The sequence below is a fragment of the Atractosteus spatula genome, chromosome 19 (assembly GCF_055471065.1).
Source record: "Atractosteus spatula isolate fAtrSpa1 chromosome 19, fAtrSpa1.hap1, whole genome shotgun sequence".
Lineage (NCBI taxonomy): Eukaryota > Metazoa > Chordata > Actinopteri > Semionotiformes > Lepisosteidae > Atractosteus > Atractosteus spatula.
Genome location: NC_142724.1, coordinates 13,415,565 through 13,437,041, shown reverse-complemented (window position 1 = coordinate 13,437,041; position 21,477 = coordinate 13,415,565). Strand labels below are relative to the sequence as shown.

Here is a 21,477-nt window from a genome sequence, read left to right as displayed (position 1 = left end):
TCTGCATTGGCCCAAAACTGGTTCATTTGCATATGGTCTTACACAACATCAGGCCAATGTCTGATATGAACATTTTAGATACTCTTGAGTCTATTGAGGCAAAACATCTCTTTTGCAGATCAGAGAACCAAGGGTTATTTTTGGCAATCAGCAATTTCAAAGCTGTAATCTTCTGTAAAATCAACTCATCAAGGTCTGATGCCCATTAATTTATAAATTGTTTGCAAGTCAGCCATACACACACCTTCTCAAAAGCATTTTCATCTATGAGTCCATACCAGGGCTAGGAATAATCATGGTTTATTGATCCAGCAGACTCCTATGTCTTCTTGACACCATTTGGAGGGGAAGGTAACACCAGCAACTCTGTACCAATTAAAAAAAACAACATTTTCAGAATGCCCACCCCTCAGAAAAACATAACAAACGTGGCCTGATCAAATTCATTTCAACACAACCTCAAAGGAAATCCTGTGGGGAAGGTATTCATAACAGCAGACTGTGGCTTTTTAATTAAATTTGTCCTCCTCCTCTTGGGAAACGCAACAGAAGGTAAATATTATGGCTGTCATTACCTTATCATCTAATTTTTCTCACCATGAAATGCCAATAAAAACATTGATATAAAGGTGTCAGGCCTTTCATCTTACAAACAAAATATATGCCATCATTTACTTCTGACACACACTGACACTCTTAAAGCGGCTCTTTTGTCACTTATACTGTCGGGAGTTCTAAACACAGCATGGTTCCTCTTTATTGAGCTCAGACTTGATCCCTTTCACAGTAACAGAGATGCCGTCTTGATCGCCAGGCTTTCAGTCTTTCTCTCTCGCACACGCAAGATCAAACCATTTGGTTTTGAGACACGGCACACATGTCGTTCTGCCCTCCATTAGGTGAGTTTGCTCAGTTTCAAAACACTTGGTCTTTCCTCTTAATTAAAATGTTCGATATCGGTGTTGGGATTTTTCTACTCCTTTGCACAATTCTATGCAGTTTGGAACTGTGAAAGCATTATATCACAGGACAAAGTTTGAACGATTCACACTCAGCTCTCCAAGATAAGAATATTCTGGATTCAAGCTGCAAAGGAGTACTATACAAGAAAGAACGATGGGGATCCTGTCACAACCTGAAGAAAGACTTGTGTCTGAAGGTCCATAAAGGAGACTATGATGAGTAAAAAATGACTGAAGCTAACCTCCTGTGAATTATTAAACAGTATTGTGCGGAGACCGGGAGAACCACTGACAGATGAACAGCACAGATGGTCCGATATAATATTGGAAGTGACCAAAACATGCAGGGAATGTCCATATTTTAAAATGGGAAACCAGCCTTAAAACGTTTACTCGGTATCAAAGGAATTAACAATTGGCTCATGTTCCCTCTGAGAGCAAATTTTTCCTTCTATAAGAACACACCAGCAAAAGTTAATTGTCAGTTAAAGTATCCACTGTATCTGTAGAAAGAAAAAGTTATTAATCGTTACATAACAGAAGCATTCAGAGCACATTAGAAAATAAACACAATATATTTTGTGGAAAAAATGGTGACAATATTGTAGTCCTCTTTATATTTGCCTTCAGAATATTATTTTGAGGTAAAAAACAAATAACACTTTTAGAAAACAGCTTTATATTTTATCCACAAGAAGTCCCCCAGTAACAAATATGATACAAAAAGTATTAAAAAAGAAGATGGATCCTGTTACAGCAATTGTTTTATAGCCTATTTGTTTGATAGTTAGTCTTTTTAGTCCTGTAGTTCTCTCTAAGGACAAAGCGAATGAAAATGAGCTCCTCTTAATAGATGAGGCAGCAGGTTTCTAAATTAAGCCTTTATCTTTCTCACAAATGCTTACTTGTGTTTCAAAAGACTACAAGAGTGGGAAATGGCATCCACGAATGAAACCATTGAGTTTTGTGCAGTGCTGCAGTGGGTCAATAGCAAAGTATCTGTGAACAAGACCAAAATGTCACGGTGACAGGTGATCAGCTAAAAATAAATGAAGAGGACAAAACACCTCACTGAAACTTGACTCTGCCTAAACAGTCTCCTTCAAAGCGTTATTCAGCACAAAAAAAAAATTACACAGCTATTAGATTCTGTATGACATTCTGGGCAAATTCTAATGGGGAGTAAATGTATTTGTGGTCAATCTAAACTACACTCTAAGCACCTTTGCAGTCTGTTTCATGACTGAAAACTGAAAAAAAAAACAGAACAAAGAGTTAAAAGAGGGAGATGAAGAATTATAAAGGAAGAAGCCTTCTTGATATGCATAATAACCTAAAGGATCAAATGGATGTTTTAATACGAAAAAACATTTAATAGAAAGATTTAATAGAAACAATATGTGCCGGCTTCCCAGCGTGGCTATGCAAAGAACTGCTTTTGCCACAGATGTGAAGGCTGGCTCTCCATCGCCCTTCTGTAGCCTGCAAATAAGCAGCCCTGCACAAGCATGCCTTCACTCTGAAGTCCTATTCCCAGCTGCACAGCAGGCTGCATGCCTGAGCACAGACACAGACTGAGCAGACTGAGCAGGACACAGAGGGAGAGGCAGCTGAGAGGGGAGGCTTCAGGCGGACTCCGACACCTAGGAGAGGGAGGAAAACTCTCGCCCGCGCGCCGCAGCAGGGAAGAGATTGTGCAGCAGAGAAATGGGGACCACGAGGGAGCAGGAGCTGTGATCAGACCCCGCCGTTCTGGGGGAAAGGCCAGCTTACCGAATAGGAAAAATCAAAGGAAAGGGACGTGCCGAAACTTTGCTCTCCTCTCTGCTCCCTTTGTGTTCACCTGTCCCCGAAGAGAGTGTGGAGAATGCAATGAGAAAAAGCAATAAAATGCCAGCAGGAGCTGGGGAGGACAAGCACAGGTGCAGCGAGAGGGAACAAGGGTGACTGTTGGGTGGAGGAGGAAGATCTTGTCACCTCCGAACTTGCTCTTCCAGCTGGGACTGCCGCCAGAGGCTCTCGGTCCTTTGCCATGCAGTTCCTTGCTCCTTGCATCCATGCACTGGGTGTTCTCCTGCTTCTCCTGCCTCTCTCAGGTAAACCTCAGTCTTAACTTCCTTTCTTTCTTCTCCTGATCAATTTCACTTTTTTGATATTGAGGTTTTTGGTAACTCACTTAAAATCCAGTCATCAACAAAATGAGTAAAACTGGACAATTTGCTAAAAAGTATCAAGCATGCACTGCATTTACCTGTAACCTGCAAATACGTTGTCATGTTATTGCTTTCTTTAGCTTAGTTGTTTTAATCACTTGTAATGTTTTAAAATCCAACATGTCATATCGTAAGTAGATAAGAACACAGAGACTCATTAAAGCTATGAACGACTGTACTTTGCAAAATATCATTTTTTCATTTATGAAAACTTTACTATATGTACAGTATATTTTTCTATCCTGTTTTCCTGTACAGGTGCACCCTGAGCTTCTCAGATTTAGATTTGTAAAAAATGTATATAAAGAGATATTAAATACCATGTAATTGACACAGGTGATACAGTATAGAGTCGGGGTTTGATAGTCCTATAAGCCTCTTTATACAGTAAACATCTAACAACCACCCACCTCTGCACAGAGAGAATGAGGTAGTATTCCTTTGTGCTCTTTTTTCATTATGGCAGTTTATCAATTGTAATAAAACACCTGGACCAATTTACATATCCTTGCAGTGACCTACATACTGTAGCTACTGTATGATGAGATGTTTTTCAGATTGCCACCAAATAAGAAATTCAATAATCAATTTAATACCTGACAAATGATTTTCACATTTTAATTCTTATCATGTACTTAATAATTAATGTATATACGATATATACGATAAAATACGATAAATCTTCTTTGGAGTTGTCAAAGTTAATCTACAGTATAACGTGTTCTAATGCTCAAACCAAGTTTAGAATTCTGCTGTAGTTCTAAACAAATATCTCAATCCATTTAGCGTCCTGCAGAATACACCTAATAGTCATTCTATTATTATATTTGAATGACAGCAGAGTAAATATACGTTAGTCTGAGATTTATTTTATTTACTTTTCTGTTTCTGGATGAGTTGATAAAACAATCTTCCCTTCATAGAAATGGGTTTTGAAAACTAAAAACCTTCTAATTAAGTTTGGTTCATCTCCTGCATTTCTCAGTCTTGGAAATCTAAGCTTCAAGCAGCTTCACAGTTACTGTACGCTCTCCCAGTGCAGCATTTTGCCTCTTTGGTAAATGCGGGCGCTCTGCTGTTTTCTCTGAAAGGTACATTTAGTTTCTGTTTGGAATGATGCCTTGTCTTCTGCCAGGGATCTTACCTGGGGAGATGAAGCTGTCTTGTACAAATGCAGACTGCGTTGCAGTGAATGGACTTGGGCAGAAAAAGTTCAAAGAATGAGAAGAAAACAGGAAAAATTCAGACAGCCCAGGGGAAGAAAGGCATAGGGCTTTTTATTGGGGTTTAAAAGTCACTGATGTGTAAACATGGTGAAAAGGGAAAGCAGAGATTGATGGGACTTACCCCGCTTGTGTCTCAGTTTACTGCTGTTTTAGACGTCTGTACAAGCAGAAATCAACATACATTAGGAACTACTATATATATAGGGACTTTAACAGCAGAGGGACTCAAATTTCTACTATATATAATATGAGAGATTTATTTATTATCATTGGGGACAAGTTATAAGAAAGGGAAACCTCAGTGTAACATTTATTTTACATGTTTTGTACAGATGGCTTACTGTACATCAGAGAGATTATAGTCTAATACCTGCAAGAGTGACATTCATATTTTCATTTCACATTTGAAAAAGCTGTTTCAGTTACATTTATATATGAAAAATAAACCAAATGGATCTTATTGTCATGATGGGACGGAGCTGTCTGAATTCTGTTCATGCTGATGCAGAGCCTCCTAGTAGTATTTTCAATCCTTTCAATTAATTTCCTGTGTTGTTAAATAACAAATACTTTGTACACATTTTTGAAGTAAATACTTTAATCTAAACTTGTGTGCTCACACTGACTACTTTTATGGGTAAAAGAAATTCAATGTAAAGGAAAGCCCAGAATTGACATCAGGTGATTGCATAAGCCCCACAATAAAAGCACAGGGCAGCACTTTTCAGAAGCTCCTTTAGCAGCAATTACAGCTGGGTCTTTTTGGTGAAGTCTCTACCAACTTTGCACATGGAGATGGTATGATTTTCCTCCATTCTTCTTTGCAACCTAGGTTAGAATTATAGCTGCTATCCTGTTCTTGCCTCCAAGAATTGTGATGTCATTTGTTATGTCATTTTCTATGTCAATGGTATAGCATCTTTTATGTCATCCGTTATGTCATTTGTCATGTGAGGAAAACACAAGCATTTCATTGTACTCAGGGACATATGAGAATAAATTTAAACTTGAACCTAGCTCATTTTTCAATATTGTCACAGGCTTTCTGTCAGATTCATATCAGAACTTTAAACCCCTCAAAGACTTTCACTTTCTTCTTGTTAAGCCGTGACACTGTATGTGAATTTTCTTTGGCAGACTGGCAAGTTTTTCTCTAAGATTTGCTTGTTCTTCACTCCATCTATTTTACCCTCAAGCTTAACAAATTTCCCTGTCCCTTCGGATAGAGAAGCAGCCCCATACTGTAACACATTGTCATACAGCCACCAACCAGCTTGACAGTAAGGATCTGGGTTTGGGCTAGATGTACAGTGTACGTAACATTCTGCAGTTTGATTAAAAGGGTCCACTTTACCTAAATTGACCATGCATCAGGCCACTTTTTGCAGTTTCACTTAATGGAGTTTGTAACAAAAGTTTAGGAGGTAATGACATAAAACCACGTACAGTCAGACTCGGCTCTCGGTAATGAGCAATCACTCTACCATCATTTCCTCTCCTAAAAACACTATAAAATACTGTAAGTGATCCCCTTCTCTCCCTCACATACGTCTTTTTACATCCCACCTCCACCCCATCTCCACCTCTGCCACTGCCCCTTGGTCACTCCTCACTCTGCAGGGTGCAGGGTCCCACCCTCTTCGTCCTCTGGCCAGGAGGTCAGCTAAGCAGGTTCAGCCAAATTTTGACTAAACACTCCATACTTCTGTCAGTACACTTAATTCTCAGGTGTTGTTATTCCTAGTGAAAATACTTCATCACAGACTTCTGTATAGCCACTGCTATACAGGCCAGCTTTGTGGATTCTCCAGGAAATTGGTAGCTCTTTCATAAGGTGCTGTTGGCCACATGGTAGCATTCCTAAGTATAGGGACAGCCTGATCTGGGGACTGCCTGGGTGGTACGATACACTTTCCCTTTCTCGATCAGCCTCACCCTGCCCACGATCTGATTTGTTCCTGCCTTTCTACAGCTTTATGTCCGAGGTGTTTCAAAAGCTCGTTGGCCTTCACGGTTGATTATTTGCTTCAGATACACTACCTCACTGGGCAACCTTACAGTGCACACAGGCAGAGGACAGTCAACTAAAAACTAGGTCTTTTCGGAGTGTGTGTGTGTGCCTGAGCTAATTCAAGTTTGTCTTAGAAAAGGAGGGGGCTGAATACTGACTGCACCTAGGCAATTAATATTTGAGTTTCTGATTTGCCCTGATGTGTGTATACAGTATGTCTGTGTCAGTGTGTGCCCTGCAATAAACTGACATCCCATCCAGGGTGTATCCTGCCCTGCACCCATTGCTTGCTGCCAAAAATTGAATTGAATGAAGCGGTTAGAAATTGGATGGATAGATGGATTTTTCTTAGCGGTGATGTTTAACACCTTTCATCCATAAAAGTATTTACTTTTTAAAAAATGTGGAATTCAACAAATCATCTTAGTAATTCATTGTTTGTGTACATCAATGGTAAAGGCCAGGGGGAATTTGGCCAGCTGGGGAAAAGAGGTTCAATCTATGTCTAATCGGTATAGCAAGAGAGTGGAACCTCTGGTGTGAGGTGTGAGGTGTGAGGTGTGAGGTGTGAGGTGTGAGGTGTGAGGGTGAGAGACGACACTATGTGACTCTGGCATAGGTTATCCTTAGCCTGCAGCTACTGCATATCAACTCACAACAGCCAACCCACTGTAAGCCTGGTCAGTACCTGGATGGGAGACCTCCTGGGAAAAACTGCTCCTGAAAAACAAGGTTGCTGCTGGAAGTGTTAGTGGGGCCAGTAGGGGGCGCTCACCCTATGGTCTGTGTGGGTCCTAGTGCTCCAGTATACTGACAAGGACACTATACTGTTAAACGACACCGTCCTTTGGATGAGACATAAAATTAAGGTCCTGACTCTCTGTGTTCATTAAAAATCTTAGGGCGTTTCTTGAAAAAATTAGGGGTGTTACCCTGGTGTCCTGAGCAAATTTCCCCTTGGCCTCCTAATAATCCCCATCTCTGAACTGGCTTCATCACTCTGTTCTCCTCCTCAGTGAGAGCTGGTGTGTGGGGAGTGTACTGGTGCAGTATGGCTGCCTTCACATCATCCAGGTGGGGCTGCACACTGGTGGTGGTGGAGTGGAGCCCCCATTACCTGTAAAATGCTTTGAGTGCAGTGTCCAGAAAAAAAGCTGTATAAGTGTAGGGATTATTAAGGATTATGTGTAATTTCAACAAAAATCAGACAGCATTGGAAAAAGGTAAAAACTTTTGCAAGGCAATGTACACTTGTACACTGTATACAGTATATTAAATAGGTTCACATTCAGATGTTACTATAAAGCAATCATGAGGCTTTTACAATACATCCAATACATCTGTGTAGCACTGTATTCTAAATCAATATTCAAAATGAATTAGAGTTTCTGAAAACTGGAGGAGCAGTTTATTCTATTTTACGTGTTTGCAGATAAATACAAACACAAATACAAAGACAAATAAGCTACTGTATAGATCTATGAAAGTCTGGAGATGTCTGACTCTGAAAAAGAAAACAGTATAAATAAAGTAATATGGTACTTTCACATAGTTCTGGTGGAAAAGGAACAAGTAATGTTAAAAAGGTCAGTTGGGTACTGTCACAGTCTGAGTATTGATTCACTACAGTTAGACAGGACTTATATAGGATGAAGGGCAAATCTGTCTATTGTGATTAATGTTTATTAATTTAAAAATTGAAAAGTTCAATCTTACAAACCATATACTGTATATATGAGCAAAACAAATCTGCTTTCGAAACAACTTCAAAGCATCCTGTTACAAAACTTCAATTTGCCCAGATATGCCATTAATTCTTTCCCAAAAAGGTAATTACATTCATTACACAAGTTAAAATAATTTGTTTTTCAACATTAGTACCAGTCTGGGGGGACTGTGTTTTAAAGATGAATCTGTCATCATTAGCCTCCAAAGGAAAGAGAAAACACAAAGTGGGTTAAGGTTATACTTGCAAATTTCCACTTTACTACTGTTTGTCTGTTGGTCTGTTTGAAAATTAAAATAGTAACAGCCCCAGGCTGAAACAAACTCACTAAACTTCAAGCTCCTGTTTCCCCCATGTGTATTTAAAAAAAAGCCTAAGATAGTGATGAGTTATAGTACATCCTCTCTTTTTTCAAAGCTATGATGTCATTTGGCATCATAATGTCAGTTCAGGTTCCTTTCTTATGGCTTGCATCCACTGAATCTTTGCTTCACATTTTGCAACAACTCAAGGTCAGTTGGATTGAAAGTATTCTTGCATGTGACTCTCATTCATCATTCACCTCTTTCAAACTTAAGTAGGAAATATTGGATAAGGCTTTGCTCTGTGTTTCTCTAACAGTACATAATGACTGTGTGTATACATGGTGACCTCTTGGTTCGCACTGTGTAATGTCCACAGTAACAGTTACAAAAGATTACAATCCAATAGTAGTTCATGTGGGAGAAAGGCAATTATGGTCAAGTCTGCACTGCGACCTCATAGCTCTTGGGTCTTGGGTTCGACTCTGGACTGGAGTATGTTCAGGGTGGAGCTTGCATGTTCTTGCCACATTCACAATGAGGTTTTGCCAGGTGTTCTGGGTTTATGCCACCTTCCAAAGGCATGGTGACTAAGAGCATCTGTGTCTCTAAATCATGCTTGTGTTTGTGTCTGTGCCCCGTGGTGGACTGCTCTTCCATCCAGAATATAGTCCCTATACTCTATGCTTTTGGGACAGGTTCTGGGGTGACAAGGCCCTGATCAGGAGGAAGCAGCTTTCTAAAAAAACAGGTGGATGTTTCTGGTTATACTATCACCTTTCTACAGACATACATTCTGGCCAAAACAGTAACATTGGGATGCCCAAATTTACCAAAACATGTTTGTTTGACCTGAAAACGACGTTTTGACAAAATCTTAACACTCCTGTTAAGAGCTGAATCAAAAAAATTTTCCACAGTGATTTAAATGGCAAAAAATAATATACAGACAGTTAAATATGCTTAACAATAGATTTTCAGCAGTATTCTCTCCAAACCAATGGGAAATGGTTAAGTGAATCCTGTATTTTCAACCACTGTGCTTGCAGTCGCTATGATGCCTAGAGGGCTCCATATAAAATCAAAAACTTGCAAAGCTCCTGAAGAATGTTTTTTGTTAATCTGCTCTTGGAGTAAATGATAAGAGCTTGCAGTGCAGAAAAACCTTTTGAAATGCAGACAATAGTATTTGCTACAGTTGAATTAAAGCTCCCTTGTCTTTAGTGTAGCTTGACAAAATCTCTACTCTAATGGTAGTAAAGGATTTAACTTTGAGTCTTTCAGTTACGTAGAAATTAGGACACCAATGACCAAAACCCATTCTGAACTTTGGGCTCATATATTGTCTCTTCCAGTTGTTTAATCTCCCCCATGAGCCCTCATCAATTAAATTAGATTGCAAGAGACAAGGCAGACAAAACTATTTTAGTTTAGCTCTGAACAGTCTTAAACCAAATTGGGACACAGTATTAAAAGAGGGTGCGTTGTCTCCTTTTCCTATATTAGCACTTTGCTTACTTTGCAGAAACATCTTTGTAGTTGATATTTATAGTCTTAATTTTAATTATGGAGGCCTTTTGTAAAAAGAATGATGAAGCTTAAAAACATCCAGACACAAAGTTACTTTCTTCCCTCATTAACACCTAAACATGTTTTAGACTTTAAAATGTATTTTAAAATAAAGTCCCTTAGTTAAACGATAGCCTCTGGTTCAGCTGTGTTGGGGGTGTGTAGTTCTTCACTGAGACTGTGGCGTGGGGAGGCCCCTAGGATGGGCTGCATAGTTTGCTCTGTCCCACAGGAGCAAAGAGGGCTGGACTGATGCCCAATTTGAGAGGCTGCCAAGACATGGACCAGTCCTAAAGCAGTCTAGAGGGGACCACTCTTTCTTGGAAGGTGCAAGCTGGGAGGTTGTTGTGTGGGGCACGTGAAGAGGTGCTTGTTTGTTACGTCCAGTGATTCCCATGCTTAAGCCCAGGTGAAGTCTGTGTAGAAGTTATGTTGGAGAAGGTTTTTCCAGATTGGCTTTCTTGAAGGCGGACTTTGGTGGACATATGTCCTCATGCAGTGGCAGCCGAGGAGAGTTTTGAACCTCTTTGAGCATTTTTGGGGGCTATTGCGAGTTGTCGGGTGTGTGGAGGAGTGATATCTGCTACTGTAGGACAGGGAGCCAGGGGATTGGGGTGGAGCGTAGGGTTCCAGTGATGATGCTCATGGTGACGTTCGGCTGGGTGTACTCATTCTCCATGAGTACGTGAAGACGTAGACCAGACAGGGCACAGCATTCTGCTGCTGGGAGAGACTTTCAGACTGGTAAAATGCGTGTATGCAATTTGTAAGCAAATTAATTCAGCTCACTGATCCATTGCAGTAAAGACAGCCGAATCATGAATGTCCCCAGGGTGCTTGTCCCTCTATGTGTGTCCCTTTCCTCTTGTACCTAAGATGTCCTAAAGGAAACAACCTGAACCGTAACTTCACATACTGTATAAAAACCTGCTGCAGTAACATTTCCAACTCTGACTGTGAAAGGGTTTGATCTAACGGGATCTCTGAGTAATTTGAGAATGTGTATCTGCAGCAGATCTGATAATGGTTATGTAGACACATCAATCTCCTCATCTCAGCAATGAAGAGAAGCAATTAAAAGTCCTAACCAGAAGTTTCCACATATGCTGAAATGAGGATTTCTGTCAAAACAGGTTTGGAAGGTTCTTATGCTCTTGTAACAAGTTTTGGCTGACATTGTAATCACCAGAAGAACGTTTGAAGAAGCAGTTCAAAGGAGAGCGAGAAGGTTAATTAAGGACAAACAGAGGTGAAAACTGCTGAATCCTTTTAGTTCTAAACAGAGGGGACTAAGAAAGGATACAAGTATGTAAAAACCTGAAAGGCAGTGAAAAAGTCAAGTCACATAGTACTTAGTTCAGGTAGGTAGCTGTGTCAGCATGCGAAGGCTGCAAAGGAACAAGTAAAGGTTTATTCCATGCTGGAAAGAGAAGAAAAGAAACAACGTTTTGGCTGTGGAGCCTTCTTCAGATTGACACCTTTTCTTGTTCAGGAGGCAACAGCGAGGCATGGACTTGAGGACATCAGTGGAAATTTAGAAAGTGTGCATTGAAGACTAAGACCTGGACGCATTTCAAGGGCCGTTGGTGTGTGGAACACACTGACTGGCCTCGTAGTTGAAGCTGAATCCCTGGGGTCTGTTAAGAAAGGGCTGAAAGAGATCTGCAGTTCAATAAGCAATTTGCTGCACTGGGTTATTTGGACTGTTCAAATTGGACACACCCACAAATGCTTCAATGTGGCAGCTAACCTACATGTAGTAGGAGAATTACAACTGAGTAAGATTCAATCTCAGGTATTGAGATGTGCCCTGTGTGACATTTTTGTTTGTTGCCTTTCCCATGGGACTTTACACCCAAGCACAGCCCCAGAATGTGCTTTCTAGTAGTAAAGAACTTACCCACATATCAACAAACTATCAACTGCCAATACAAAATGTCTCATCTGAGGTTGTGGGGGTTTGGCAGGGGGGTGAACAAAACCACAGTTCATAAGTGAGCCACACAGCAGCCAAGACAGCCTTAGGTCCTTTTTTAAAGTAAATTGACAAGTGACTGGTAAACGTTATCTAAGGACCGCCAGCAGGTGATATTAATGTTACCCCCTGTGCAAAAGACGAGGATGATATATTGGCTGAGTGTATTTTCAGAATAAGCCCCAGACGTATCTCCTGTTGTGTAAAATTTCTCATTTCAGAAGCAGGTGAGGCACTGTATATTATACAGTAGTAGGCTCTACAGCAGGATTCGTGGACCTGTGTGATGACTTATGCATTTTATTTTGCTGTTATCTGGGTGGGAAAAAATATATTGACATGAGGTGCTGCAAAAGGAGAAACGATTTTAAAAGCCTTTGTGGATGCAAACCCTAAATCTGCTTTCCTTGGCTCAGAAGTGAGGTTATCACTTATGGTTGTGGTTCGGAGCTTATTAGGTTGTCAAAGGTCCTGTTCTGTGTCTAAGATTTGGACTTTAATACAGGCTCTCCTCCTCACAGCTTATGGCCACACAACAGTACGGGCCCATGCTGAGGAGAGGCTCCTAAAGAATCTCTTCACTGGCTACAACAAGCTGTCCCGTCCAGTGGCCAATATCTCTGATGTGGTCCTGGTACGGTTCGGGCTGTCCATTGCCCAGCTAATAGACGTGGTAAGTAGCCTCTGCTTGCAGGAGGTCTCAGTCCCCTATCATCCACTTAGGACAACCATTGCTTCAGTTCCATTAATTAAAAATCACAAAATAAATGACCAACAGCGTACAGCTAATTCTCAACTGCCTCTGTAGATATGTCCCTGAAAGATGACACGAAACTCACAGACGCAGGAAGTAAAAACTTAGTTCTCAAGAGTATGCATGCAAATCCAGACCAAAAGTTAAAGACACATTTTTTATTTTATGGTACAGGTTTACATTCTGTGTCAGTATAGTGGACTACTAACCTCAAGGGTGACAACCTTGAGGTCTTTTACTATTGATCATTTCCAGACAACCCTCTGAAATGCAATTGTGATTAAGAAGGAACATTACGGAACTGATGTTAGACTTAAACTCACTTTGCCTAAGGGACAATGGCCAGGCTGACATCAGAACCCTCTGCTGTGATCAAAGATATTGACAGTAGTACTGGGGATGTTGCAAGGGTGTCAGTCATCTGAATGCTGTGAAATAATATTGTAACGCATATGGTCAGCATTGCAGGTTGTTCGAGCCGGCTCACCAGCGTGGTGATGTCACCGCCCTTCCCTGTGAATAGCAGGGACCGCAGCCGGCGGGCTGAAGGGAGATTTCCCTTTAGCTCAACTGGCTGGGTCCCTGTCGAGTGACGCCGGAGGCCCGGGTTCGAGTCCCCAGTGGTGGGGGGCCAACCTGAGGCGGCAGTGGTGAGGGCGCATACCCACGTGAAACCGGAGCGTGACAATATTCTTGAAGCCTGTAGTCATTTCCTAGAGAGTTGGCAATTGAGAATTAGCCTTTGTCCTTCTTTCAAAGGTTCCTTACACACTCCTGTTAATCACAAATTTTCAGGTTACAAAACACTTCTATATTCAAAATTCTTATTTTTATGATATGCCCAGAAATGAAGTTTTATACAAGATAAAGAAACTATTCAATTGCCTGCATGTTATTCAGACATTTTGAGCTACTTTATCATCCCCTAATTCTAAATTCCATTTTCATACCTTTCTTCATGGTATTGTTGCATTTTAATATGCTGTGACCCGATGAAACGGACTTACTTCAAAGTAGCTCTTTCTCTCTTTAAAGGAATTGTTTTCAGAGATTTTCTGTTTGTGAACATTTAAAAATACAGTTATCCTGACAGGAGGACTTAATTAAATGGCTGCCTTTTAAATTTATAAAAATATTCTGTACAGTATAAACTACTCTGACCAGTGACATTGACCCTAGGGTGGCACAGTGGTTAGTATCGCTGCCTCGCAATCTGGGTTCAGTTTTTGGGGTGCTACCTGTGTGGATTTTGTATGTTCTTCCCAGGTTCATGTGGGTTTCTTCCAGGTGCTCTGGTTTCCTCCCACAGTCCAAAAACATACCAGTAGTTTAATTGCCTTCTGAGAAAATTGACTCTAGTGTGAGTGTGTGCCTGTCTGTGTCCAGATGTGCCCTGCAATGGATTGGCGTCCCATCCAGTGTATACCCTGCATTGCACCCTTCGTTTGCCAGGATAGGTTCCAGTTTCACCACGATCCTGAATTGGAACAAACAGCTAGAAAACAGCTGGATGGTTGGACCCTGTCTATCTTGGCTCAGTGCGCTGAGCACATTACAGAAGTGACATCACCACTTTGTAGCGGTAGAGGACCTGTTGTTGTGGCACTGGTGAATTCTCCACTGGCTGAGCCTGCTAGTGACTGTAACTGAATTCTGGTAGGGGCAGAATAGAGCCACACTAGCGGTGTGGTGTAAGATTCTCTTGATATCATTGTATATCACACGATATTTTGGTGTGGTGGGGTTATCTGCTATCTAGTGAGTGGCACTGCGTGAGCCCATGAGCGACTGGAATCGCATCTTGGCAGGAACAGAGACAGACATACTTTGTCACGCCTAGCCATGAAGAACTTCAGAGCTCTATTTCAGATGGATTTACAACATCTACAGAGAGAACAACAACTTCTAAATATGGAAATATGGAAAGCATACAGAGCAGATGGAAAGTTATGATTTTATTTTTCCCGGTTTAGCTAGAAAGAAACAAAGAGCATAAAAGAACGTTTGATTTTTCTTTGACTTTCAGCGTAGGATTATGTACTCGATCACCTTGAGCAGCCTTCCCTATAAAAGTGTGTGCCTGTTGCAATGTCGGAGTCCATTTTAATTTTTTCTTTGCTTTGTCTTCGCATTTACAGGATGAGAAGAACCAGATGATGACTACAAATGTCTGGGTCAAACAAGTAAGCCATTCCTTCACTGATGTTGCCAGCGATGAAGAAAGGACAGTTGCAGTCTTGCGAGTCTTACCCACAGTGGAAAACTTCCACTGTGAAGTCTTACCCACAGTGCTCATTTCTCCCTTCTTTCTCTCAAACAGGAATGGCACGACTACAAACTAAGGTGGAACCCTCAAGATTATGAGAATGTTACCTCAATCCGTATCCCATCCGAACTCATCTGGAGGCCAGACATCGTCCTCTACAACAAGTATGTTCTGACTGGACCTGCACTAGCCTGCAACGATTCCATGTCTTGCCAGCCTTTTCAGGCTGCAGCTGGCAAATACACTTTACTGCTATCTAACTGAGAGTCCAGCTGGACCAGTGGTGAAGTTAAAGTTCCCAGTTTAAGCCCCCGTGTCCCAGTGTCGCTCTGAACACATTTCAGAATCTCCCGGCTGTGTGTCCTCGTATTGGGCCCTGCAGCAACAGCTGTCCAACCTCCAGTGTCTGTCAGTCACCATTGATTAAAGCATCTACTACACGTCTTACAATTCTTGTCAAATGTAGCAGATGATTAGGTATTAAAATGCAGATAGACACATAATGTAGACATCAGAATGCAGTACACTTATCACTCACCTGCATTAGGTAGTAAATAATTATATTTTGATTTGAAATTTCTTTTTTTCATTAGCATCTTTGGTCTGAAGTAGATAGAAAGAGACTCTATTGATCTCGAAGGGAAATTGAGGTGTTACAGCAGCCCAGCCCTAGACAAGCAAAAACAGACATCAGAATAGACGAAAATACATACAGTAATATAAAATAAATACATAGTTAGGTGTGTGCAAAATATGCTCATAGTCACTGTAAAACAATAACAAATGTGCAAAATGTGCATAGGTATATACAGATTGAGTGTCTAAAAAGTACAATAGTGCAACATGCTGTCCATAGACGAGCAGATGAAGGGCTAACAGTCCTAGCCTAGGGCAGTGTTATACACCCTGACAGCCGCCGGGAGGAAAGACCTGCGGAAACGTTCCCTTGAACACCGTAGCTGGAGCAGTCTGTTGCTAAAAGTGCTCTTCTGCCTAATAACAGTAACATGCAGTGTTTTCATGTGTACAAATGGTTTCAATACAGAGTAACTGAAAAGGAGCAACTTGGAGTCTAATGCAGAAAAATGACTTGTGTATTGTACTCTGGTGTTTGAGATTGCACAGTGTTTTAAAATTATATTAACATACAAGGCATTAGCAATGTACTGTGTAAGGCAATGTAAACAGACGTTATGTGCATCAAACAAATCATATAAACAGCATACTTATCTAATAATTAGAGGAATATCATCACTTCATAATATAGCACTGACACTGGACCATCGAACTTTCTTTTGAAGTGCGACAGAACGCTTACAAAAAAAAACAGAAAAATTCCTGTTCATTCATTTCCACAGTTAGTTATGTATGGTTACTGCTCCAGCCAACTGCTATAGTGACGTACAGTACAACTTCAGAACTTGAACCCTGGTCCAGCAGGATTTTTTAATGCTTTAGATCAGAGGTAGTCAACTTTTGCTCTCCATGCCGTTAGAGGGCTGTGGACCCTAATTGAACTAATCCTTAATTGTTTAACCCAGGTGCTGATGATCACATTTCCAATTAAGTATAAGACAGACCAAAGCCATTCTGAGTTTAAAAAATCTAAGTGTAGTTTTCTACTGTTTCAAGACCGCATTGTTGGTAAGGTATGTTTGGTGACCTTTCTTGTCTACCTGCAGTGCCGATGGAGACTTTGCTGTCACTCACCTTACTAAAGCGCACCTCTTTCATGATGGACAGATCAAATGGATGCCCCCAGCCATCTACAAGAGCTCCTGCAGCATCGATGTCACTTTTTTCCCCTTCGACCAGCAGAACTGCACCATGAAGTTTGGGTCCTGGACGTACGACAAGGCCAAGATTGACCTGGTGAGCATGGCGAACAACGTGGACCAGATGGACTACTGGGAGAGCGGGGAATGGGTGATCGTCGACGCCGTGGGGACGTACAACACCAAGAAATACGAGTGCTGCACAGAAATCTACCCCGACATCACGTTCTACTTCATCATCAGGAGGCTGCCGCTGTTTTATACCATCAATCTGATCATCCCGTGCCTGCTCATTTCCTGCTTGACCGTCCTGGTGTTTTACCTGCCCTCTGAGTGCGGGGAGAAAATCACCCTCTGCATCTCGGTCCTCCTCTCCCTGACCGTCTTCCTCCTCCTGATCACGGAGATCATCCCGTCCACTTCCCTGGTGATCCCCCTGATCGGGGAGTACTTGCTCTTCACCATGATCTTCGTCACCCTCTCCATCATCATCACCGTCTTCGTGCTGAACGTCCACCACCGCTCTCCCCGGACACACACCATGCCCCACTGGGTGCGGAGGGTCTTCCTGGACGTCGTCCCCCGGGTCCTGTTCATGAAGAGGCCCACGACGGTGAAGGAAAACTGCAAGAAGCTGATCGAGATGATGCACAAGAAGGGGAGCACTCCCACGTTCTGGTCCGAACAGACCTTCGAGGCTGAGCAGACCTTCCCCAGCTCGCCCTTGGACAGTCCTGACAGTGTCCCCCCCACCTCCACCCCACCCTTGTGTCACCCCCTTGAAGATCCTCCAGCCAAGGTGCAGCTGCTCTGCAAGTCCCCCTCCAGCCAATACTCCATCCTCCTGGAGGAAACCAGCCAGCCAGGCTGCTCCTCCCCTCCTGCCTCGCACCTACTGGCCCCGGACAAGCCGTGCTCCTTCCCCAAGACCAGGTCTTTAAGCGTCCAGTACTCCTTTGGTGAAAGGGAGCTCCCCCAGACCACAGCCCGTTGCCGGTCCAGGAGCATCCAGTACTGCTGCCTGCATGAGGAGTCGTCCCAGAGCAACGGGCACGCCAGCGGCAAGTCCAGCAGGTCCCCGACATTCCAGAGCCACCTGCTGGCGGACGAGGGAACTGACAGCAGCCAGGCCCCCTGGAAGTGCACAAAGATCCCGGAGACGGCCATGTCTTCCCAGAGGGCAGCGAAACTGTTCAGCGCCAAAGAGCAGCACATCCTCCTGATGTCCCCTTCCATGAAGCTGGCCATTGAAGGGGTGCAGTACATCGCGGGTCACCTGAGGGCGGAAGATGCAGATTTTTCTGTAGGTTTTGTCGTTCGGTTTTCTGCTCCCACTTTCCCATACATAAAAATCTGAGAAAGATGCTTCCTAATCTTTTCAAGAAACGGATCGCAAGGTACAGCCAAGTAACCAACTTTCCACAGAGGCATGATTATATCTAGAAGAGTATTACAGTAACCCACTTGCTGAGCATTACACACTTTCTTGCAGTTTCTTCTCTGTCTTTGTCTTGGGGCAGTATTACCATTTCACAAAAGCTGTAACTAATTACATTCTAATTAGTAAGGCATTTGTAATGCAATGCTAAAATGCTGTAATGCTAGTTTGTTTTTTTTTAAAAGGCCAAACACAACTGAAAGTTAGAATTACACCATCTCTTTGGAACATAAATATTTCAATCCCTTAATTCTCAGGAGATCCATTTAATAGATCTCCTGAAACCACATCCCTCTCGATGCAAGGATCTTCACTACATGCAAAAACAAACAAGGACTGTATTTTATTACCATGATACTGAGACCACGCATTTCTCTCAAATTTATTTTCTAAGACCATTCACAAAATTCACAAATTTTGCTTCCTCTTACTGTTCCCTGCAGACAGGTAGCACATGGAGAGCTGAGTGTCTAGTTTCTAGTTTTAAGCTCCTTCCGGAGGTGAGGGCATCCTACTGTAGGTCTTTATTTTCCTCTCTGCATAATTCTTGAGCAATCTGCCCACTCCATTATAAATTAGGTAAGGTGACAGTTTTCCCATTTTGGAATCGTGGGTCCCTAAAGTTCAACTATAAAAAGCTGATCGTATTTCTGTCCAGCCTACATACTAATATATAACCAATGACCAGGCAATGTTGACCTCAAATGACCTTCTGCTTTCAAACATTGCCTCTCAAAATCAACATCAAGTGTGTTCATGCATAATCTAATTGATCACAGGCTGACATTTGAAAACTGCTGCCAAAAGCAATCGAGCCACTTCAGGCATACAGTTCCAAGCACAGGGAATACATTAGAGTACACAAAATACAGGGCTGGTAAACTGAGCCCAGAGCTTCCCAAAAAAAAAAACAGGAAAACAAGCTTAAGAATTCAAATGAAAAGTTCCTTGTGAAATGAGGTGAAAGCAGGATGAATTCAAATGAAAAGAATGAGGTTTTTAAATGGGCCAAAAGACTAAACTCTGTATTTCTTTATTTTTAGGTTCAACACTGCCTGGTCTTCCTTTGCTCAAGCATAGAGTCACATAAAGCGAGGTTGAGCTTGCAAATGATGAATTACAATGTTGTCCAGAGAAACACTTCCAATAACCTTGTTTAAAAAGTTGATGCCCAAAACTCCACAGACACAACTGTAACTAAAGCCAAGTGTGGCCTTAGAATCACCTTGCACAATCCCACTTACAGTATTCCTTGCACACAGACAGGCAAAGGTATGCAGGACAGCAAGATCACGTTTCTCTAGTAATGGTTTTAAGCCGTGTATGACAAAATCCATACTTACCATGGACATTGTGACGCTGCATGGCTTATGCTGCTATTTAAAGAAGCTAATTCCTCGGCTGTCCCAGTGCTATTGTACTTCAGAATGGAAATCATCCCTACTGCAAATCCTGGCTAGAATTAGAAATGCTTATTGGCAGGGGGGGTAAAGAAAAACGGAATTGATTGCTTTTCACTTTCTGCTGAGATTGCACAGCTCTGCTTCTTATAAGGCATAAGTGTTGGGGAAAAAATAACAGGGGTGAAATGTTGCTGCAACTGCTATGGCAATATGTTTTTAGAGACATTATACAGATTAAAATATAATTTAGATAAATAGTGTTAGTTTACACTGTGGCACCTTCAATACCTAAGTCTCTGTGCCTAGATCTAGCTAAGACAACACATCTGGGGGAAATTAGCCCTTTAAGTGGTACGAATTCAGTTTTGATGTGGTTTTCGCATTATTTTTCTGAGATACAAAGCATCAATCTGATAATTCTGCTGTTTGTTTAAAGAGGAGCACAGCCTTGAGTGTTTGATTTAATCAGTTGAACCTTATTATAACTTAATTAAGCTTATGTATTTTGCATTTAGAACATTCTACATTAGTACGATGAACGGTTTAGTGCACCCTGTAGCAGTTTAAGTGCTTTGGACTGCACTAATGCATGAACTAATTTTGTTGTTTTCACTTATGGAGGCATGTGACAAGAAAAAAAAACAGAATGAAAAACCATTGCTGCTCTTTCAACTTTTTTTGCTCAGTGCAGAAATCCCATTCTGGGTTAAAAAGAGAGGAGGAGAAACCACAGGAGCAAATCTGTAGTCAGGAAACTGTGGACGATGTTTGATGATTTGAAGACAGATTTGTTTCGGGACTAACTGCTCCAGAATTAAATTTGCTATTGGGCCTTTCAACAGCAGTTTCAGCACAGTATTCTCCTTAATCACTGTCCAATCCTATCATCTGTGTAGCACAAACGTTCTTGACAGTGATGGAATGTTGCTTGGGTGGAATAAAATGATCAGGCTGCTCTTGGGGTGAAAACTAGCTAAGTCTCTTTTGAAATTTTTACACAGACTATTCACAACATTAACATTGTCAAAGGAGCAGTGAGGGACAAAGGTGTTCACAGAGACAGCAGCACTGAGCGATGCGCTGCTGTCTTTGTCAAATCAACAGCTCGTGAAACCAGTTTGAGAAATGGAAAGCAGCTTTAACAAGCTGAAGTAAATGTCTGACTGTGTTTTCTTTCTTCTTCAGGTGAAAGAGGACTGGAAGTACGTTGCGATGGTGATAGACAGGATATTCCTCTGGATGTTCATAATGGTTTGCATTCTGGGAACAGTGGGGCTGTTTCTCCCTCCCTGGTTGGCAGGAATGATCTAGCAGAGGAGAAAACGGATGCTGTCACACCTGGTGGGCAAAAAAAGAAACCATGAATAATTTAGTATTCCCTCTTTTTAAAAAAAAAACACATTGCTTTGCTTTTATTTCTGGTGAGCATTGGGAGGGAAAGAGGGTGTCAGAAAATGTGTCTTCAACACTAGTGTTACTTTTTAATCTACTTATCTGAGGTATTTTATTTACATTTCTTTCGAGTTAGAAAAAAGCAAGTGTCCTCTGAAAAATTACATTTTAACTTTACTGTTAATCTCTTACTTCACTGAAATGTGTCAATTAGTAATATACAGTAGTTCTCTGATAAATAAATGCATAGACAACACATGTAGGGGAAGGGTTTTTAAAAAGTAATCCATTACAGTTACAAGTTACTTGTTCTTGTGAAAAGTATAAGGAATTACTTTTTAAAAGGATTTTACTTTAACATTGTATGTAGCCAGATGACCTGTCACTGTCTGTGCTCCCTTTTATAAGAAAGGTCCCCACTCAAAACTTGAACAACAGTAATCCCACAATTTTCCAGAATTGCAA

At 41.5% G+C, this 21,477-nt stretch overlaps 1 protein-coding gene across 1 annotated transcript; it reads left to right on the top strand.

The window, feature by feature from the left end:
* Nucleotides 1–2,559: 2,559 nt before the first annotated feature.
* On the top strand, nucleotides 2,560–20,931 carry chrna4b (cholinergic receptor, nicotinic, alpha 4b). The gene is made up of 6 exons (XM_088937358.1): nucleotides 2,560–3,058; nucleotides 12,506–12,657; nucleotides 14,877–14,921; nucleotides 15,059–15,168; nucleotides 16,687–18,082; nucleotides 20,806–20,931. Exons 1-6 carry the CDS (start codon nucleotides 2,995–2,997, stop codon nucleotides 20,929–20,931), a joined length of 1,893 nt encoding a protein of 630 aa, XP_088793484.1. The 5' UTR covers nucleotides 2,560–2,994.
* Nucleotides 20,932–21,477: the final 546 nt, after the last annotated feature.

What these genes read in the sequence shown, in the direction of transcription:
- chrna4b (XM_088937358.1), top strand. Translation starts at nt 2,995, where the DNA reads ATGCAGTTCCTTGCTCCTTGCATCCATGCACTGGGTGTTCTCCTGCTT. An exon ending in GCTTCTCCTGCCTCTCTCAG is followed by an intron (nt 3,059 to 12,505) that starts GTAAACCTCAGT and finishes TCCTCCTCACAG; the next exon opens with CTTATGGCCACACAACAGTA. An exon ending in CAAATGTCTGGGTCAAACAA is followed by an intron (nt 14,922 to 15,058) that starts GTAAGCCATTCC and finishes TCTCTCAAACAG; the next exon opens with GAATGGCACGACTACAAACT.